The 18501-nt window shown below is 48.5% G+C and overlaps 1 protein-coding gene across 1 annotated transcript in view; it reads right to left on the bottom strand.

Annotated features, from left to right (window-relative positions):
• RYR1 (ryanodine receptor 1) overlaps window positions 1-18501 on the bottom strand; it is a 110039-nt gene that overhangs the window by 13904 nt on the left and 77634 nt on the right. The window contains 4 exon segments of the mRNA XM_032841976.1: window positions 31-297; window positions 2545-2886; window positions 15246-15433; window positions 16657-16738. Of these exon segments, the coding sequence (XP_032697867.1) occupies window positions 31-297; window positions 2545-2886; window positions 15246-15433; window positions 16657-16738 (879 nt within the window).

Here is an 18501-nt window from a genome sequence, read left to right as displayed (position 1 = left end):
GAGGCCGCGCAGCGCCCGGGCCGCCGCCGCCGCCGCCGCGCGCGCCGTCACGCCGGCCACCGCCGGCCCCGCCGCGCCCTCGGGTCCCGCCGCGCCCTCCTCCGCGCCCTCCGCGCCCGCCTCGGCAGCGCCGTCGTCTTCGTCCTCCTCCGGCTCGCCCTCGGGCTCGGAGATCTGCGCGGCGATCTGCATCTCGAAGATGGTGTCCTCGCAGAAGCTCACGAAGAGCTCCATCTTCTCGGACTCGCCGCCCTCGTTCACCACGTCGAAGATGAACTGGCGCTTGGACTCCTTGACCTGCGCGCGGGGCGGGGATGGCACGGAGTGAGCGCGCGGGTCGCCACCGAGCCCCCCGGACCGAGGGTGTGACAGCGAGGAGCTCATTGAACCCTCACCAACGATCCCAGACGAGGGGCTCGGCTCCCCGTTTCGCAGCTGGGGAAATGGAGGCTTAGCAAGTCACATCCTCAGGGTGCCAGCCCAGAGGTGGTAGATGGAGGGCTGGAGCCCACCAGCGGGCTCCAGAATCCAGGCTATCCGCTCCTCTGAGAGATGGAGCGCAGGAGTGGAGGGCGAAGGTTCTGCAGCCGGCCAGCCTGCCTGGGTTCCAACCCTGATTCTGCCACTGGGGAGCTGGGTGACTTAGACGTAACTCTCTGGGCCTCAGTCCCCCGCCCTGCCCCCCGCCCCGAACCTGGGGGATATTAATAGAACCTCAGTTATGGGGGTGGCGTGAGGATTCAATGAGTTCAGAGATGCCGAGGGATCCGGACAGCGCTCGCTATTAGAAGGCTGCAAAGTACCGAGGTCCACGCTGCATACATGGCCTCAAGCAGGAGAATATTGGAATGGGAGGGGGGAGCAGGCAGAACTGGGTGTGTCCAGGAATTAAGAGAAAGAGTTTACATGTGGTGAGCATGTGAGAAGGGGAGGTGGGGGAAGACGGGTGGAGCTCCCAGAGCTTGTACAAAAGTGTGAAGGGTCTGTGCTGAACCTGGGCTTCCTGCAGGTGAAGGGATGTGGCAGACCTCCTGGGTGCAAGGATGGTGCAACCACTTTTATGCCAGATGGGTGAGGGTGGGGCGTACGCAATCGGGCCCCGAGGGACACAGGTGAAATGTGCAAAATCTTGAGCTGTCCTGTGGAGTGAGGGGGCCGACGTGCAAGAGCCCTGTTAGAGGGCACCAGGGACTAAAGGAGGAACCGGGTGGTGGTATGGGAGGATGGGGGAGGGATGCCAGCATGTGGAGCTCAAGTGTCCACGGTAGACATAGACACACAGGGTGGCCACGCAAGGGCCTGGGGCCTAAACCGGACGGGGGTGTTAGTGCAGGAGGGGGCTACAATTCATAGCATCAGTGCCCGTGAGGCAGGCATGAGCATGCAAGGGGTCCTGGGAGTCAGTGCACTAAGGCCCAGAATATGAGGACAGGGTTCAGTATAGGACAACAACCCAGGTGTGCTTGTGCCAAGTATCACTGAGGAGACATGAGGGGCCCAGTTGCTGAGGGGGTGATGAGAGTGCAAACCTCATGGGTCACAAGTGTGAGATGGGAGGGGTGTGCGAGAGCATGTGGGAGGAGTGTGTGGGTGAGGAACAAAGGAGAAGTGTGAGTGTAAGGGGAGTGCAAGAGAACAGAGAATGCGGGCGACATGCAAGCTAAGTGTGAGGTGGGCTGGGGGCCTGCCAGGGCCACACGAGTGTGACCTTCCAGCAAGTAGGTGTGAAAGGTGCATTCAGACATCTGTGGGTGGGCATATGAGAGGCTGAGATAGGCTACATTGGGCCAAGGATCAGCCTGGCCACCAAGGACAGTCTGGGGTTCATGGGGTAAGCTGGAGGGTGGTCCAAGTGTGCACAGGAGATCGAGGGCATGCCAGACAGGGCATGTGGGGGGTGAATAAGTGAGGGATGGACAACCATATAGTGTGCCAGGACCATATCCTCAGGGTGTGTAAGAGGTGTGCACCCACATGTGGACCCCAAGTAGACATCATGTGCTGGGACCTCAGAGAGCATCTGGGGGAACACGTGGTGACTGGTACGGGGCAGACCAGCATAGCAAGGTACCCCAGAGCCCCTATGGTGAGTGTGTAAAAGAGAGGGCACACCAGGGCTGCTGGGAAGACAAGCAAGGAAGATGTATTAACGATCTACAACCACCATGTTCCAGTACGTGACGGCGTGGGTGTGACTAGAACTCTAAGGACACACTGGAGCTCCCAGAGTGAGCGTGCAAAGGGCAGGCATGGTGTTCAAGCAGCGAGTGGGGGCACAGCGACGCTGCTGCACGTGCAATCCATCTCTGGGCTAAATCTGTAAGGGGTGGGCAGGGGAGACCCGGGTACGTGCAAGGGCACTGCAGAGCCCACAACATGGGGGCGAAAGGGTGGGCATGGGCTTGCACGGGTGGAGCAAGAGCCCCCCAGGGCTGGCAGGGTGGCTGTATGAAGCGGGTGTCCGCCCCTGTGGGGGTCCGAGCATGCGAGGAGCATGCGCAGGGGTTGGGGGAGGCGAGCATGCAGGTGCACGGGCCGACCAACCTGGGGCATCTCCCACTGCATGCGGTTGGTCTCTGAGATCTCAAAGTAGATGCGCTCGATGCGGCGCGAGGCGCCCATAATCTCGATGCGGCCCAGGTAGGGCCGGAAGTACTCAAGGATGCTCTCCGCCAGCTCGAGGAAGGTGCGCAGGCGTGGGTCGTGGGGCACATGCTCAGACAGGTTGGTCAGCAGCACAGCCACGTTGAAGCCGATGTCGCGGGCGGGCTCCTGGAAGCGGTTGGCGAACTCCTCACAGTTGATCATCTCGTTCTCATCGGCTTCGGAGCAGGAAAGCAGGAACTGGATTTCTGGGCCAGTGAACTGCTTCTGGCTGTCCATAGCCTGGGGCAGGCAGGGGTGCGTGGGAAAGGTCAGAGGGCTGGCCGGGTGAGCGTCAGTGTTCCTCTTAAAGACAGTTATGGACTTTTCATAAAGACAGAAAATTCCAGAACCCTAAACAGCACCCAAGGCTGAAACCCCACAGGTTGGCACAGATGGGGCTGTACCAGCTATCAAAATACCAGCATGCTGCATGTCTATAAAGCTGGGCCACCCTCCTGGAAGATACATTCCTTTTTCAGAGATGGTAAGATGGGGATTGAAAAAACTCAGCAGTTGTGCTGAATGGCCAAGAAATGCTGCCCCAGGCTCTCCACGGGCCGTGGACTCCTGCTGTCTACCCTCCCTGCTGGGTGGCACATATGGCCTGTCCCACCCGGGGCAGGGACCCTGTGGTTGTAGGCAGGGTCTGTCCAGTTGGGATCAGGGACTGGAAGAGAATGGAGCCGTGGCATTGCTCTCCCTGACTTCCTCCCTGAGCTGGCCATGTCCCTCCCCACCCCCAAAAGTCAGTCCTACAGTTCTGCACACAGCTTCTTCTATCTCCAAGTTAGGTAGGTAATTACCCTTTCCTCCAGGACAGCCCCTCCACGACAGGACCCTGACTCATATCACCTCCCACCCCAAACCTCTCCCCAGGCCCATTTGGGCTGCCCCCACCCCTTTCCAGCAAGTATATCATTGATACTCGACGCAGTGGAGGGCTCTGAATTTCACTAGAAACAAACAGTCATATGCCCATCACCCCAGAATTAAATGCTCATGTGCACATATTTTTCAAATGCTATATATTTAAGAACTAAACATTACAGGTATGATTGGAGCCTTCTGTGCATGCTTGTCCCATCCCCTCCACCCCATGCCACCCCCACCTTCTCCCAAAGTAACCACTATCCTGGTGTTGATCTCTTCTTCCAACATGTTGCAATACTTCCACTACCTATATCCTGGCATTTTCTCACAAAAATACATAGTATCCCCTGCATTTTTTTTAAATTTAAAGAATTGCTATTATAGGGGCATCTGGGTGGCTCAATGGGTTAAGCCTCTGCCTTCGACTCGGGTCATGGTCTCAGGGTTCTGGGATCGAGCCCCGCATCGGGCTCTCTGCTCAGCGGGGAACCTGCTCCCTCCCCCCGACCCTGCCTCTCTGCCTACTTGTGATCTCTCTCTCTCTGTCAAATAAATAAGGAAAATCTTTAGAAAAAAAATTTAAAAAAATAAAAAATAAAGAATTGCTATTATAATCATATAATTTGAAACTTGCTTTCTTCAACTATATTTTTAAAGATCTACCCATGTTGACAGATCGATCAAACAAATTCATTTTTCTTGTTATGTAGTATTTCTAATAAATGTAACACCATATATCCTCCTGATACTGGACATTCAGGTGGTTTCCGGTTTTTTTGCTTTACAGATAACACTTTCATTGAACAGTCTTGTGCTGATCTCCTATGCACTTCTGGCAAGAAGTTCTCTAGAGCAGTTTGTCTGAGTCAAATGTTTTGACTGCACGCACAGCTAGAATGCATTTTGTAGTGCGAATCCAGGGAAAGGGGTTCATGACACAATTCTGACTTTTGCTATGCAACACTCTCTGCCATGTTCGATTCAATTGTATTTTTAAAGATGCTGGTCATGACTTAACGAAATTAACTTCATGACCCAAAGATGAATTGCACCATGTAGTCTGAGAAATGCTGCTCTAGGATATGAATAGAAGTGAAATCTTCTGGCTCCAAAAAGTGCTTTGTAGCCAAGAACTTTGCAAAATGCTTTCTAAATGAGTAACCCGCTTTGCAGATCATGAAGGGTTCTAGAAACCACAGAATGTGGAGACATAATCATACAGGAACTCCTCACCATCTACCTTTGCTGCACCGACCTGCCTTCTCCACTTATGATGTGGTGTGTTACTTGCCCCTCTGAAAAGACCCCCTCCCTACAGAAAGGCCTGGAACTCCATCCCCTCCATTCCTCTTGGACTCTGCTCTTGTGATTTGCAGCTCTCTCTTTGTCATCATCCATTTCCCACTCCCCTTCTTTTGAAATACCTCCTTCTCTGATTGCTTTCAGCTTCCTACGCTGGACTCCTCTTTATTCCAGACTTCTAAAGGCTGGGGACACTACTCCTGGAATCTGCACCCCTTTCTTGAGAAACACACTCTCCATGGAGATATTCACTGAGGCCCAAGGCTCTGAACACTATCCCACACCAAGGATGGTCCAATTTACATCTCAGCCCCAACTTCGCCCCAGAATCCAGATAGTTAACAGCCAATGCCCTTACCTGACATCTTTTCATGGATCTCTACCCCAAACTGGAAATAGTCTAAACTGAACTTTTGGTTTCAAAACCTCTCCTCCCACTGTCTTACCAATCTCAGGAATAGCATCGCTCTCCACCCAGCTGCTTAAGCTAAAACCTTTGAGTCATCCTTGATTCCTCTTTTTTGTCTCACCACCCACACCCGATTCATCAGCAAATCTGTCAGCTCTGCTTTCACAGATCTAGAACCCACACACATCTGCCCCCTCGATGGTCCCACCCTGGTTTTGGTCCTGCATCATCTCCCTCTGACTCTCACGGCAACCTCTTCCCTGCTCTCCCTGCTCCCCCTCAATCCCCAGCCAGTGACCCTATAAACATCTAAGGACACACCTCTCCCTGCTCAGAATCGTCCCATGCCTCCATCTCATTCAGGTTAAAAATTGGAGACTTGGGGGTGCCTGGGTGGCTCAGTGGGTTAAAGCCTCTGCCTTTGGCTTAGGTCATGATCTCAGGGTCCTGGGATCCAGTCCTGCATTGGGCTCTCTGTTCAGCGGGGAGCCTGCTTCCCTCTGTCTCTCTGCTTGCCTCTATGCCTACTTGTGATCTCTGTCAAATAAATAAATAAAATCTTAAAAAAAAATTGAGTGCAGGAGTCTTTCCTGCACCCAACCAGGCTCAGCATGTCTGCTGTGTCCCTCCCCTCTGACACTTTACCACTCCCATTTTCCCCATCAACAGCCCTCTCCAGTCATGCTGGCCTCCCTTGGCACCCCTCTAGTTCCCGCCTTTCAGCCTTTAGACTTGCTGCCCCCTCTGTCTGGGATGCCACAACCTCCCACACCTCCAAGTGGTATGTTTCAGCTCCAGCTTCAATGCTCTCTTCTGGAAAGGCATCCCCCGTCCACACAGTTGCCAGGACTTATTCCACTCATGCTCTCTCTCACGCCATCCTGCTCATTTCCTTCAGACTACAGATTATAACCTGAAATTATTTTGTTTAGTTCTTTACTTTTGGTGGGGGCCAGAGAGAGAATCTTAAGCCAGGTCCATGCCCAGTGCTGTGGGGCTCAACCTGAGAGCCTGAGATCTCAACCTGAGAGCATGATCTCACCCTGAGATCATGACCTGAGCTGAAATCAAGAGTTGGAGGCTTAACCAACTAAGCCACCCAGGCACCCCATTTTTGCCCCTTCCCACTGGGCTGTCCGCTCTGAGGAGGGATCTCAGTCTGTTCCACTTGCTGCTACATACAGCAGATGCTCAGGACACATTTTATCAAGTGAATTAAGCATCTTTTTTTTTTTAAATTAAGTGTCTTGAAAGCAGAGAAGACTTTGCTCCTTCGTGACAATTTTTGAAAGTTAAAAAGTCCTTTTAAAAATCCTGAACTTGCCTTTTAAACCATAAAGAAACCAAAAAGCATGTTGTGAAACACATATCTGTAAGGCGCCTTGGGATCCTATGAAGCTTTGTGTTTAGGAAACCACATGATGTTTGACAAATGGTCCCTAGAAATGAGAATATTAGCAAAAAATGAGCATATTGTCATTTTGCCATCGCTCATGCACGAACATGTCTGGGTACTGAACATCAGTAGCTGCTGACCTCACCAAAGGAGAGAGAACGGGGAAGGATTTGCCTCCTGATGAATGTAGGTAGTGCCACAGAGGATATGCCAACAAAACAAAGCAACAAGCCAACCAAACGGAACCAGCATCTGATGGGCTTCTTGACCAAAAGTCTCAGTTTACAGGAAACACAGGGGAAGGAGGAACGTGCTACAGGACACTAGAAGGTTGGCTCAGCCAGATGGAAACTGTGGGAAGCTCTACAAACAGCACAGGCACTTTCTAATGAGAGCTGAGGGCCACTTGGGGCTGCTGAGTCCTTGAATCAGGGTGGGTGCTGATTGAGATTTACATACTGGATTTCAAAGACTTAGCATGAAAAAAGGATGTAAGATATGGAAAAGTTTTTTTTTTAATATTGATTACATGTTGAAATAATATTTTGGATCTATAAGTTTAAATACAATATATTGTTGAAAATGACCTCATGCACATGTGTTTTGCTTTTTAAGTTTTAAAGATTTTATTTATTGATTTGAGAGAGAGACAGTGAGAGAGAGCATGAGAGGGGAGAAGGTCAGAGGGAGAAGCAGACCCCCCATGGAGCTGGGAGCCCCATGCAGGACTCGATCCTGGGACTCTGGGATCATGACCTGAGCTGAAGGCAGTTGCTTAACCAACTGAGCCACCTAGGCACCCTGTGTGTTTTGCTTTTTAAAAGCAGGGGTACTAGAAACATTTAAATTATGCATATTGTTCACATTGTATTTCTATATTTTTTTTTTTTTGACAGACAGAGATCACAAGTAGGCAGAGAGGCAGGCAGAGCGAGAGGAGGAAGCAGGCTCCCTGCGGAGCAGAGAGCCCAATGCAGGGCTCGATCCCAGGGCCCTGGCTGGGATCATGACCTGAGCCGAAGGCAGAGGCTTAACCCACTGAGCCACCCAGGCGCCCCTGTATTTCTAATTTTTTTTTTTTAAAGATTTTACTTATTTGACAGAGAGAAAGGGAACACAAGGAGGGGTAGTGGGAGAGAGAGAAGTAGGCTTTCTGCCAAGCAGGAAGCCTGATGCAAGGCTTGATCCCAGGACCTTGGGACCATGACCTGAGTCAAAGGCAGACGCCTAACAGCTGAGCCACCCAGGCGCCCTTGTATTACTAATTTTTTTTAAAGGAAACTCTACGCCCACCATGGAGCTCAAACTCCTGACCCTGAGATCAGGAGCTGCATGTTCTACCAACTGAGCCAGCCAAGTGCCCTGCTCACATTGTATTTCTATCAGAGAGTACTCCTCTCTAGCGCCAAACACCTGGGTCTCCAGCAGATCAACTACAAGGAAAAGGAAAAGTGCTGGAGGGGAAGCAGTAGATACAAGGAGGTTTAAGGAAATATCAACTGGTTGCAAAGGGTGGACCTTGTTTATTTTTTTATATCTTTAAGATTTTTATTTATTTTTTAAAGATAGATTTATTTATTTATTTTTAAGATTTTATTTATTAATTTGACAGAGAGAGAGAGATCACAAGTAGGCAGCGAGGCAGGCAGAGAGAGAGGGGGAAGCAGGCTCCCCGCTCAGCAGAGAGCCCAATGCGGGGCTCAATCCCAGGACCCTGGGATCATGACCTGAGCCGAAGGCAGAGGCTTTAACCCACTGAGCCACACAGGCGCCCCAGGATTTATTTATTTTAAAGATTTTATTTATTCATGAGAGCAAGAGTATGTTGAGGGGAGGAGCAGAGGGAGAGGGACAAGACGACTCCATGCTGAGCCCAGCCCAATGCAGGGCTCCACCCCAAGACCCTGAGATCATAACCTGAGCTGAAGTCAAGAGTCGGCTGCTTAATTGACTGAGCCATGCAGGCGCCCCCAGAAAACATTTCTTAAGGTATATGTGACATTTATGAGATTTGGAAATGCGAACAATGACTAGATATTTGATGATTTAAAGAATTGTGGATATTTTTCGTTTCGTTTTTTTATTCCCCTTTTGGTTAGGAATGATAATGACATTACGGTTTGTTATTATAAAAGGAAAACTAAATATCCTTACAAAATAGAAGTATTTTTTTTTAATTTTTATCCATTTAATTGAGAGAAAGAGAGCGCACAAGCAGGGGGAGGAGCAGAGGGAGAAACAGACTCCCCCTTGAGCAGGGAGACCAACGCAGGAGCCTATCCCAGGGACCCCTGAGATCATGACCTGAGCTGAAGGCAGACGCCCAACCAACTGAGCCACCCAGCACCCCAAAAGAAAAGTCTTTTAAGACCATCTATTATACAATTCCATTTATACGAAGTGTCCAGAATAAGCAAATCTATAGAGACAGAAAGTAGATTAGCCTTTGACAGGGGCCTGGGTGGGGGAAATGGGAAGTGACTGCTAAAGGGTACAGGGTTTCTCTTTTGGGGTGACTAAAATGTTCTAAAATTAGATTATAGTTATGGTTGCACAATTCTGTGAATATGCCAAAAAAAATTGAGTTGTACATTTTAAATGGATGAACTTATGAGATATACCCCCAAATATTTGCAGACTATTAAAAAAATAATAATAGGAAAAAAACCTTAAAACAGTACTGACCAAGAATAAGTTAGTATCCTGAAATGTGTCTTCAGCCACCAGAAAGGGCTTTCTACACTGTAATAGGTGTTTTGGAATCTGCAAAGTACTTACTTATCAATGAAGACGTGCCTTGCAAAGTGTGAACTCTGTCAACCATAAAGGATTTGGGAAACCAGATAACAATGCTATACTTTTAAAATGGATGAACAGAAATTTAGAAATAAACATCTGGAGAGAAGCACACCAGAGTGGCTGTCAGTGGCAGTTTTTGGAAAGAAAGGTGGGATGACAACAGGGTTGTGGGTGGGAGCCAAAAGTGACCTCGACCGCAGTGATAAAAGTTCTGCGTTTCTTTACAAGAAGAATTTATTCTTGTCTTACCTATTTCATTAAAAATTAATAAGATATATTTTTTAAAGATTTTACTTATTTATCACAAGTAGGCAGAGAGGCAGGCAGAGAGGGAGGGAGAGGGAGAAGCAGCCTCCTCGCTGAGCAAAGAGCCCGGTGCGGGGCTCGATCCCAGGACCCTGGGATCATGACCTGAGCCAAAGGCAGAGGCTTTAACCCACTGAGACACCCAGGTGCCCCCAAAATTAATAAGATATTTTAAGTGACTTTCTACATGAGAATCAAAGTATTCCACATAGCCAAATATATATATAATAACACCATAAGCAAAGTCAAAAGATAAATTATGAACTAGGAAATACAAGTGCAACTCCTATAATTAACAAAGTTATAATCAGCCTAATATATAAAGAGCTCTAGAACTCAAGGAGAAAAATAAGAAAGAAAGAATATAAGCCAAGGACATGGTCAGTTCACTGGACAGGCAATACAAAAGAAAGAACAGAAAAAGATGCGTCACTGCATTCACACCAGGAGGTATGACTTAAACTGCACAGCAATATTGTTTTTCACCTATCAGATTGGCAAAAGTCCAAATATTTGACAATGCGGTCTGGTGGCGAGGCTGTGGGGAAACAGGCACTCTCACAGGTTGCTAATGAGAGGGAAAAACAGAGGGCAAAATTTGCCCAAATGACAAATGAATTTACTCTTTAACCCGGAAATCCTGCTTTTGGAAGTATATTCTTAGATATAACTGCACATAAAGAATGACATTATGTACAAGGGTATTTGTTGTAGCCGGCATTGCTAGTGGTCCAAAAGAAGCCTTCCTCAGCACACTTACTCCCACCCACTGGAAATCTGCAGTACAAATATACAGTATCTGTGCTATCAACTGTACCTCTGTACAGTACACAACTTGCACAACTGTCCACGAGTTGTAAAAGCAAAAGACTAGGAGAGAAGCAAGTGTCTGTCAGCAAAGAATCATCAAAGAAACCATATGCTCTCTCTGATCTCCAGAATATATTATTAAGTGATATGGACCAATGTATGTAGTTCACTGCCAATTATGCAAGAAAGGAGGAAAATAACAAAATCTGGAAGAAAAAAAAAAACGATGCAAGGATATAAAGGAAACTAATGTTATTCACAGCAGCGGGGGAGGTCAGGGGAGGAGGGAAGTAGGCTGAGAAAACAGTGGGAGTGAGATTTCCCACCTCATATATTGTTACATTTTTGCTGTTCAAATCATGTGAATGAATTCTTTACTCTGGAAAAAAACCAAGGCAATTTTCAAGTTATAGATCATAACTCTGTGACACAGAGATACTGACCTACAAAATGTTGTGTAAATGACATCAAACCTTGTGTGTGAAGCTCTGGTCAGGAGGGATCTTTACCCATTTCATTTTCTAAATTCATCCTTTTCTTAAAAAAGATTTTATTTATTTATTTGACCGACAGATCACAAGTAGGCAGAGAGGCAGGCAGAGAGAGGGGGGAAAGCAGGCTCCCTGCCGAGCAGAGAGCCCGATGTGGGGTTCGATCCCAGGACCCTGAGATCATGACCTGAGCCAAAGGCAGAGGCTTAACCCACTGAGCCACCCAGGCACCCCTTAAATTCATCTTATAACTCAACGTTCGTACCCATTTACCAACCTCTCCCTATTTCCTCCACGCCTGAGCCCTTCACATCACTTACTTTTCTATTCTGTTTCTACCAGTTCAGTTTCTGTTTTTGTTTTTTGTTTCTTCTTTTTTTTTTTTTTAAAGATTTCACATGTAAGTGAGGCCATGAACTATTTGTCTTTCCATATCTGGCATATTTCACTTAGCATAATGCCCTCCTGGTTCAGCCATGTTGTTGCAAATGACAAGATTTCCTTCTTTTTTTTAAAGGCAGAATAACAGTCCATTACATATCACATTCCTAGGTTAGTTCCATACCTCAGCTATTGTGAATAATAGCTGTAATGAACACGGCAGCACAGATATCTCCTTGAAACAATGGTTTGGTTTCCTTTGGATATATACCCAGTTGCGGCACTGCTGGGTCTGACAGCAGTTCTATTTTTAATTTCATTTCCTAGTTCTAATTTAATTTTTTAAGGAAAAAATGTGGTTTTTCCTTAGTGGCCACTCCATTTCACATTCCCACCAACGGTGCACAAGGGCTCCTTTTTCTTTCGCTTCGCCCACACTTGCTATCTCTTGCCTTTTTCATAATAGGCATCCTCACAGGTATGCGGTGGTATCTCATTGTGGGTGTGATTTGCATTTTCTCTGATGACGAGCCATGTGGAGCCCCTTGTATTTACTTATTTTTTAAGGAGGCTCCACATCCAGTGCGGAGCACACCGTGGGGCTTGAACTCATGACCCTGAGATCAAGACCTGAGCGGAGATCAAGATTTGGACGCTTACCCGATGGAGCCATCCAGGTGCCCCCTTGAGGACCTACCTCGTCATGTGCCTGTTGGCCACTTGTATGTCATCTGAAAAATATCTATTCAGATCCTCTGCCCATTTAAAAATTAGGTTATTTGGTTTGTTTTTGTGTTTTTTTGTTGTTTTTGTTTTGTTTTGTTGTTTTTGATATTGAGTTATGTAAGTTTCTTGCCATATTAGCCCCTTACCATATCTATGATTTGCAAATATTTTCTCTTATTCCATAAATGGCTTTTTCACTTTGTTGATGCTTTCCTTTTCTGAGAAGAATCACTTCAAAGTTATGAATGAGGTGTATTTTAGTTCCTACATGGTGATTTTTGGTTCCCTGGCTGAGATTCTCTCCTTAAAACTGCCAGGCTCAGAGAGTAGGGCTGGGACTTCCGGCCAGGGCCTGATGCCGAGGGAAAGGACACTCTTTATTGAACTAGAGTAATGGTTGAGTCTGGAGGCAGTGCACTCTGGAGCCAGACTGCCTGAGTTCTAATCCCAGCTTTGTTGCTTATTAGCTGTGTGACCCTGAGCATGGCACTTCACCTCCCTGTGCCTCAGTTTCCACTTCTGTCAATGAGAATAAAAAACAGAGGCACCTGGGTGGCTCAGTGACTTAAGCATCTGTCTTCAGTTCGGGTCATGATCCCGGGGTCTTGGGGCTGAGTCCTGCATCAGGCTCCCTGCTCCGTGGGCAGCCTGCTTCTCCCTCTGCCTACTGCTCCCCCTGCTTATGCACGCATGTGCTTGCTCTCTCTCACAAATAAATAAATAAATATTTTAAAAAGAGAGAGCGAATAAAAAATAGTCCTTACCACTTAGGGTTGTTGTAAGGACTATGTGACCTAATCCATTTACATACAGGGACCTGGCAGAGAGAGAGACCATGGTAACTATCAGCTCTTCTGGAAGGTGGACGGCTCAGGGACAGCAAGGAGTGAAGCGGTGGGGAGAGACTGACAGGGAAGGCAGGGCTCTCACAAGTGCATGGCCCAGATGCGCAGGGAAGCAGGTATCGTGGAGGGGAGGAAATGGCCGACAGTGGCCAATGCCACAAAGATAACAGAGGAGAGATTCAGGGTGTAGAGGTCACTGGGGTGAAGACGTCACTGACCATCTTGGTCAGGGTAGTTTCAGGAGAGTGACAGGGACCGAAGCCAGCAAGCCCTGAGTCAGCAAGGGGGTGGGAGGCGAGAAAGGAGTGAGCGGAGGTCGACAGTCCTTGGAAGGCATGGCTGAGAAGTGGGAGAGACACAGGGAGGCTCTCAGGACACCTGGGTGGCTGGGGACACTGAGGATACTTTTTAACTGAGCAGACCCTGAATGTTTAACATTTTTTTTATCTAATGTTTATTAAAGGGGCTAGCCCTAGCTTAAAGTAAGAACTGATACATAAAAATAAATGGATGGACAAGTACAGCAAAATGGTACCTAATAAAGGGAAAGGATATGGTGAGGTTAGGAAACTCCCATATGTTGGCGCACCTGGATGGCTCAGACGGTTAAGTGTAGGACTCTTGATTTCCACTGAGGTCATGATCTCAGGGTCATGAGATCGAGCCCCATGTCGGGCTCTGCACTTGGTGTGAAGTTGGCTTGGGATTCTCTCTCTTCCTTGGCCCCTACCCCCTCCCTCTCTCTAAAAAAAAAAAAAAAGTTAAAAAAATTTTTAAAAAGAAAAAAAAAGAAAACCACCATTTGCCAACTACCACAGTAATCCCCATTTCAGGCAGAATCACCAACAGATGCTAACCCTAGACAGTGAGCGGGATATTTATATTGTCGCAAAGCATGTCCTCATAGGATATGAAAGGGAATGATGGTACCCGTGCAGTGGAGACCCTGGTAAATGCCTCCTGAACAGAGCAAGCCAAGCTAAAGCCAACAGCGATAGGAAGAACCCCCAGACAGAATGCAGTGAGGACATATTACTTCTACCGCATTCCTGCCTAAAGCTCCAACCTGAATTGACTCATGGGAAAAATCTCAGGCAAACCCACATTCTGGAACATTCTCTAAAAAACCAATCTCTGTTCTTCATAAATGTCAAGGTCATGAAAGACAAGGGCTGAAACATTCTCTAAAAAACCGCTCTCCATTCTTCAAAAATGTCAAGGTCATGAAGGACAAGGATAGACTGAGGAAGGGTGCGGGATTGAAGGAGGCCAAAGAGACAGGATGTCTAAACGTGGTCCCTGACCGCTGGATTGCCTCCTCAGCAGGAAAAACAATTTCTTCACTGAGTGAGAACTGAATTAAGGTCTGTAGCTAGCTGAGTCATACTGATGCTAATTTCTTGATTTGCATAATTGTTCTGGGGTTATGAGAGAGAATGAACTTGTTCTCAGGAGATACACACTGAAGTATGTAGAAGAAAAGCAGAATCATGAGAGAGCAAATGTGGTAAAAGTGAGCATTTGGGCGGTCGGGGTGAAAAGGTGATCAGGAATTCTATGCATTGTTCCTGCAGCTTCTCTGTAGGTCAGAAGTTATTTCCAAAGAAGCAGTTAGCAGAAGGGTGAGGGGAAAGATCTGGCAGGAAAAATAGTAGGGAGCATGTTTTGAGTGCCCCTGTGTTCCAGGAACGGCCCACATGCTGTCTGCCTCGCAGAGGTCTTGTGAGACAGTGAATGTCACTATCCTAGTCCCATGTCACAGAGGAGGAAACTGAGTCTCAGAGCGGCTGAGTGACGTACCTGGAGTTCCATAGGGAGAGAGGGGAGAGCTGGGGTGGGAGGACTGACAGACAGATGAGGGGGCTCCTGGATAAAGCTGCTTCCTTCACTTCCCTCCTAAAGACCTCGTTATTTGACCTGTAATGGTCATTAGTGACCGCCTCCCCATCAGACTATAAGCTCCATGAAGGCAGAGCTGTATCTGTCTCGGTTATTGCTGTGTCCGTGGTACCAGCAGAGGACCCAGTATGGAGAAGAAATCCAACAAACGTTTCTCAATGGAATGACCGTGATCATTAATGATGATAATATTATGGCTAGGAATAATGATAACAGAAATAAAGGTTCTCGTCTGCGTTCATGGACTTTGCCTTCAAAACAACCCCAAAGACGGTGTTCTCCCCATTTTACAGGTAAAGAAACTGAGGCTCACAGGGATGTCTCTTGCCACTTGGCACCCCATTCACCTGCCTTCTAGCACCCACCTTCTGGAAGTCCTTCTTGGAGATGAGGCCACGGGGATCGGTAACATAGTCCTGGAAGGCCTCCGAGCCCACGATGTCCTTGAGTTTCAGGAACATGTCGAAGAACTTGAGGATCATCTCCACGTTGGATGAGGATTCCACAAGCATGTCCACCATCTGCCGGGCAATCATGCCGTTCACCACGTTCCCTGTGGGCAAGGAACCAGTCAGTGTGGCCTGGGGCAGCCTGCTTTCTGGACCCCCACTGCCTGGTCTCCTTCCCCAGCTCGGGAGCCACCAGGCTCCAGGCATGATGTTGGTGGAAGTGTCCCTGGCCAGCGCCCACACCTCCCCCTGGAGGGCACGGCTCATTTCCTGACCTGCATCAGTGTCGTGTGTGAACCTGGTCGGTCCCTCCCTGACAGCTGGGGGGAGTCACCAAGAGAGATACCAATGCCAGAAGCTACCAGCAGGTCCCAGATGCCATGCCCAGTGCTGGGTTGGCACACTCTCATCCTTCTAGAGGAGGGGTGTTACTATCCATTTGTATAGAGGAAAGAGGCTGGGACTCAAAGAAAGTCACATGCTCAGGATCCCAACATACCAGGATCCACACTCTAAGATCCCAACATGCCAGCCAGCAAGGGGGTGAGGAGGCTTTGAAGCCAGAGCTGCAGGACCTCAGAGCTCCCACACCAAAGCCTTCCACTAGTCCTCTGAGGCCAAGCAGGTCCAGAGAGGAGTGAGGTAGGGCCAAAGATAAGACAGTAGAGAGGAGTGGAGACTATGGTAAAGTGGGATCCCACTGGCTCCAGCTTCTTCTTATACCTTTCACTTTTATTTATTTATATAGATTTTATTTTTTAAAATATTTATTGCTTTATTGGGGAGGAGGGGGAGAGGGAGAGAGAGAATCTCTGGCAGACTCCCCACCAAGTGAGGACCCTGATACCAGGCTCGATCTCATGACCCTGAGATCGTGACTTGGGCCAAACTCAAGAGCCGGATGCTTCGCTGACTGAGCCACCCAGGCACCCCATATTGTTTTATTTATTAGCAATAAATTATGGTCATTTTAAGTCACTAAGTTTTGAGGGCATTCATTAGATAGCAAAAGCTAATTGAGACATTTGACAAAGAAACACATAAATAACTATGAGTTACATAAACTTTGAAAAGCGTCGGGGCCACCCACCGTATTGAGATTTCTTTGGGGAGTCAATGATCTAAGGCACATATGGCCATGGCCTGATGTATGAGTGCTCAGTACGTGTTTGCTGAGCTCGTTACTGGGACTCCTTCACCAACCCACTTGACCTTGACACGATGTCAGATGAAGTTGAAGATTAGGGTCTCTGGGGTCTCAGAGGGCCATTCCCTGCTTGTCGGTCCCTTTGTTCCCTCCCCAGACCCCCACCTGCTGGGGGTTTACCTTCTAGTAGCGACAGCAACATCACCACCATGTCCTTCTGGAGATCTAGCAGCTCCTTCAGCAGCTCGATCTGGCTGGAGTCCTAGAGACCCCAGACCCCAGTTATGTGATGACTGGTCTCTGCAGAGATGCCTACCCCACTTCCAGCTGCTTCCGCCCCTCTTGACCCACCCTGCAGGGCCTAAGACCCCTTCTTACTCCCCTCTTACCTCCGAGGGGACCCGAGTCCAGACATGTTCCTCGGAAGCAGGGGAAGGGGTAGAGAGACAAGATTGTGGGGGTGGGGCTGGCACTCTGGGGGAAGCAGTCTTGACAGGTGACATGTGGGGCCAAGAGCTGGCGGCCAAGGGGGACTGGGAAGGCAGAAGCTTGGGGCTTATGGAAGGGTGCTTGATATGTTTGTTGAATGAATGTGCAATGGGAAAAGCGAGGTGCTGGGTTCAGGAGAAAGGCTGGAGGACTCAGCCACGTGCCTTTTGGTGAACAATCTGGGGAGGAGGTGGGGGTACACTGCCTGCCCTGTCACAGTGCCTCATTTAAGTCCTACATAAGCTTCCTTCATGGTCAGAGTTCTGTCTCATGGTCCCTATTTATACCAAGCTAAGCTACATAAAACTGGCAATATGCGAGCATTTTTGACCCACCGAGTGGTCATCTCATCTGGTTCTACCTAATACAGCAGAGGAGGGGGAAGGATACTGGATAAATGGCGGGGAAGGATACTGGATAAATGGCAGGTAAGGCTCCTTTATTCCAGGCTCCTTCTCAAGTTCCTGATTCTAACACAGTTCCAAAGCTCGGTCTTCTGACTCTAAGATCCCAACATACCAGAATCTCAAGATCCTAATGTGGATGGGAGACTGTGGTGTGTGTCTGCGTGTGATGTCTAACCCAGCACCCTGCTTCGCACGACAACTGCACTCAGATCAAGTGGGGCTAACCCCACTTTCCTCGTTTCAGGGGCGGGTATATGGCCAGATCTGGCCAATCAGAGCTCTCTTTCCCCTGGCCACGGTGATTGGCTCAGGGATGAGCATGTGACCCAATAATCCGATGAGAGAACTGCAAGTCTGAGCTTCCATAGAAAAGGGGTCCTCTGTGCTCTGAATCAGTTACAGGGGTGCATAGAACCCTGGGGCATCCTTTTTCCAGCCAGTGTGAGAGCCTGCTTGAGACTGAAGCCAGAGAGAAGACATACCTTTCTGCTGACATCACTCAAGACCCTGGATCTCTGATGTGAACTGATGAATTCTTTTTCCCGCCTTAAGCCACCACTTTGCATTGGATTTCCAGCCCATGCGACCTAGCCCTAGTCCTTAGTTAATGAATTAACACCCCAGGGTTTCGAACTCTACACTAAAACACCAATATTCTCTAGACTTTGAAGATCACACCAACAACACAACTTCGGCTGCACTGACACAGAGGAATTGCATCCCAAGTTCAACTCCTTTCAAAAAGTCCGACGGCACCAGACAGGATTTCTGCCAGACCCTGTGGCCCCTTCGAATAACTAGATCAAGCCTCCCCTCCCTCCAGACGCTTCCTGCTGGGAAATGAGAATACAGTGTAGAGAACAGTGCCATCTGCTGGGAAGCTGGGGCATTTATGACGTTCGGGATGGAGATGGTGCAGCCTCGAATGTTTACCAGACAGAAACAGAGCCAACGGACAAGGTGTTCACAAGACACTGCAAAGGGGCGGGGGCTGGTAGGGTAAGGGGAGCACAGGATTCTAGAAATGGGAAAAGGGCTCGACAGGGACCTTACATCATGGGTGCCCGAGATAGGCGTCATCTAACGCAGGCAGAATAAAGAAACAAAGCACTCCTTCAGTCCCAATCCC

The sequence above is a fragment of the Lontra canadensis genome, unplaced genomic scaffold (genome assembly GCF_010015895.1).
Source record: "Lontra canadensis isolate GAN:19392208 unplaced genomic scaffold, GSC_riverotter_1.0 scaffold125, whole genome shotgun sequence".
Lineage (NCBI taxonomy): Eukaryota > Metazoa > Chordata > Mammalia > Carnivora > Mustelidae > Lontra > Lontra canadensis.
Note: the sequence above shows the minus strand (reverse complement) of the source record. Positions and strands in the feature narration are given on the sequence as shown.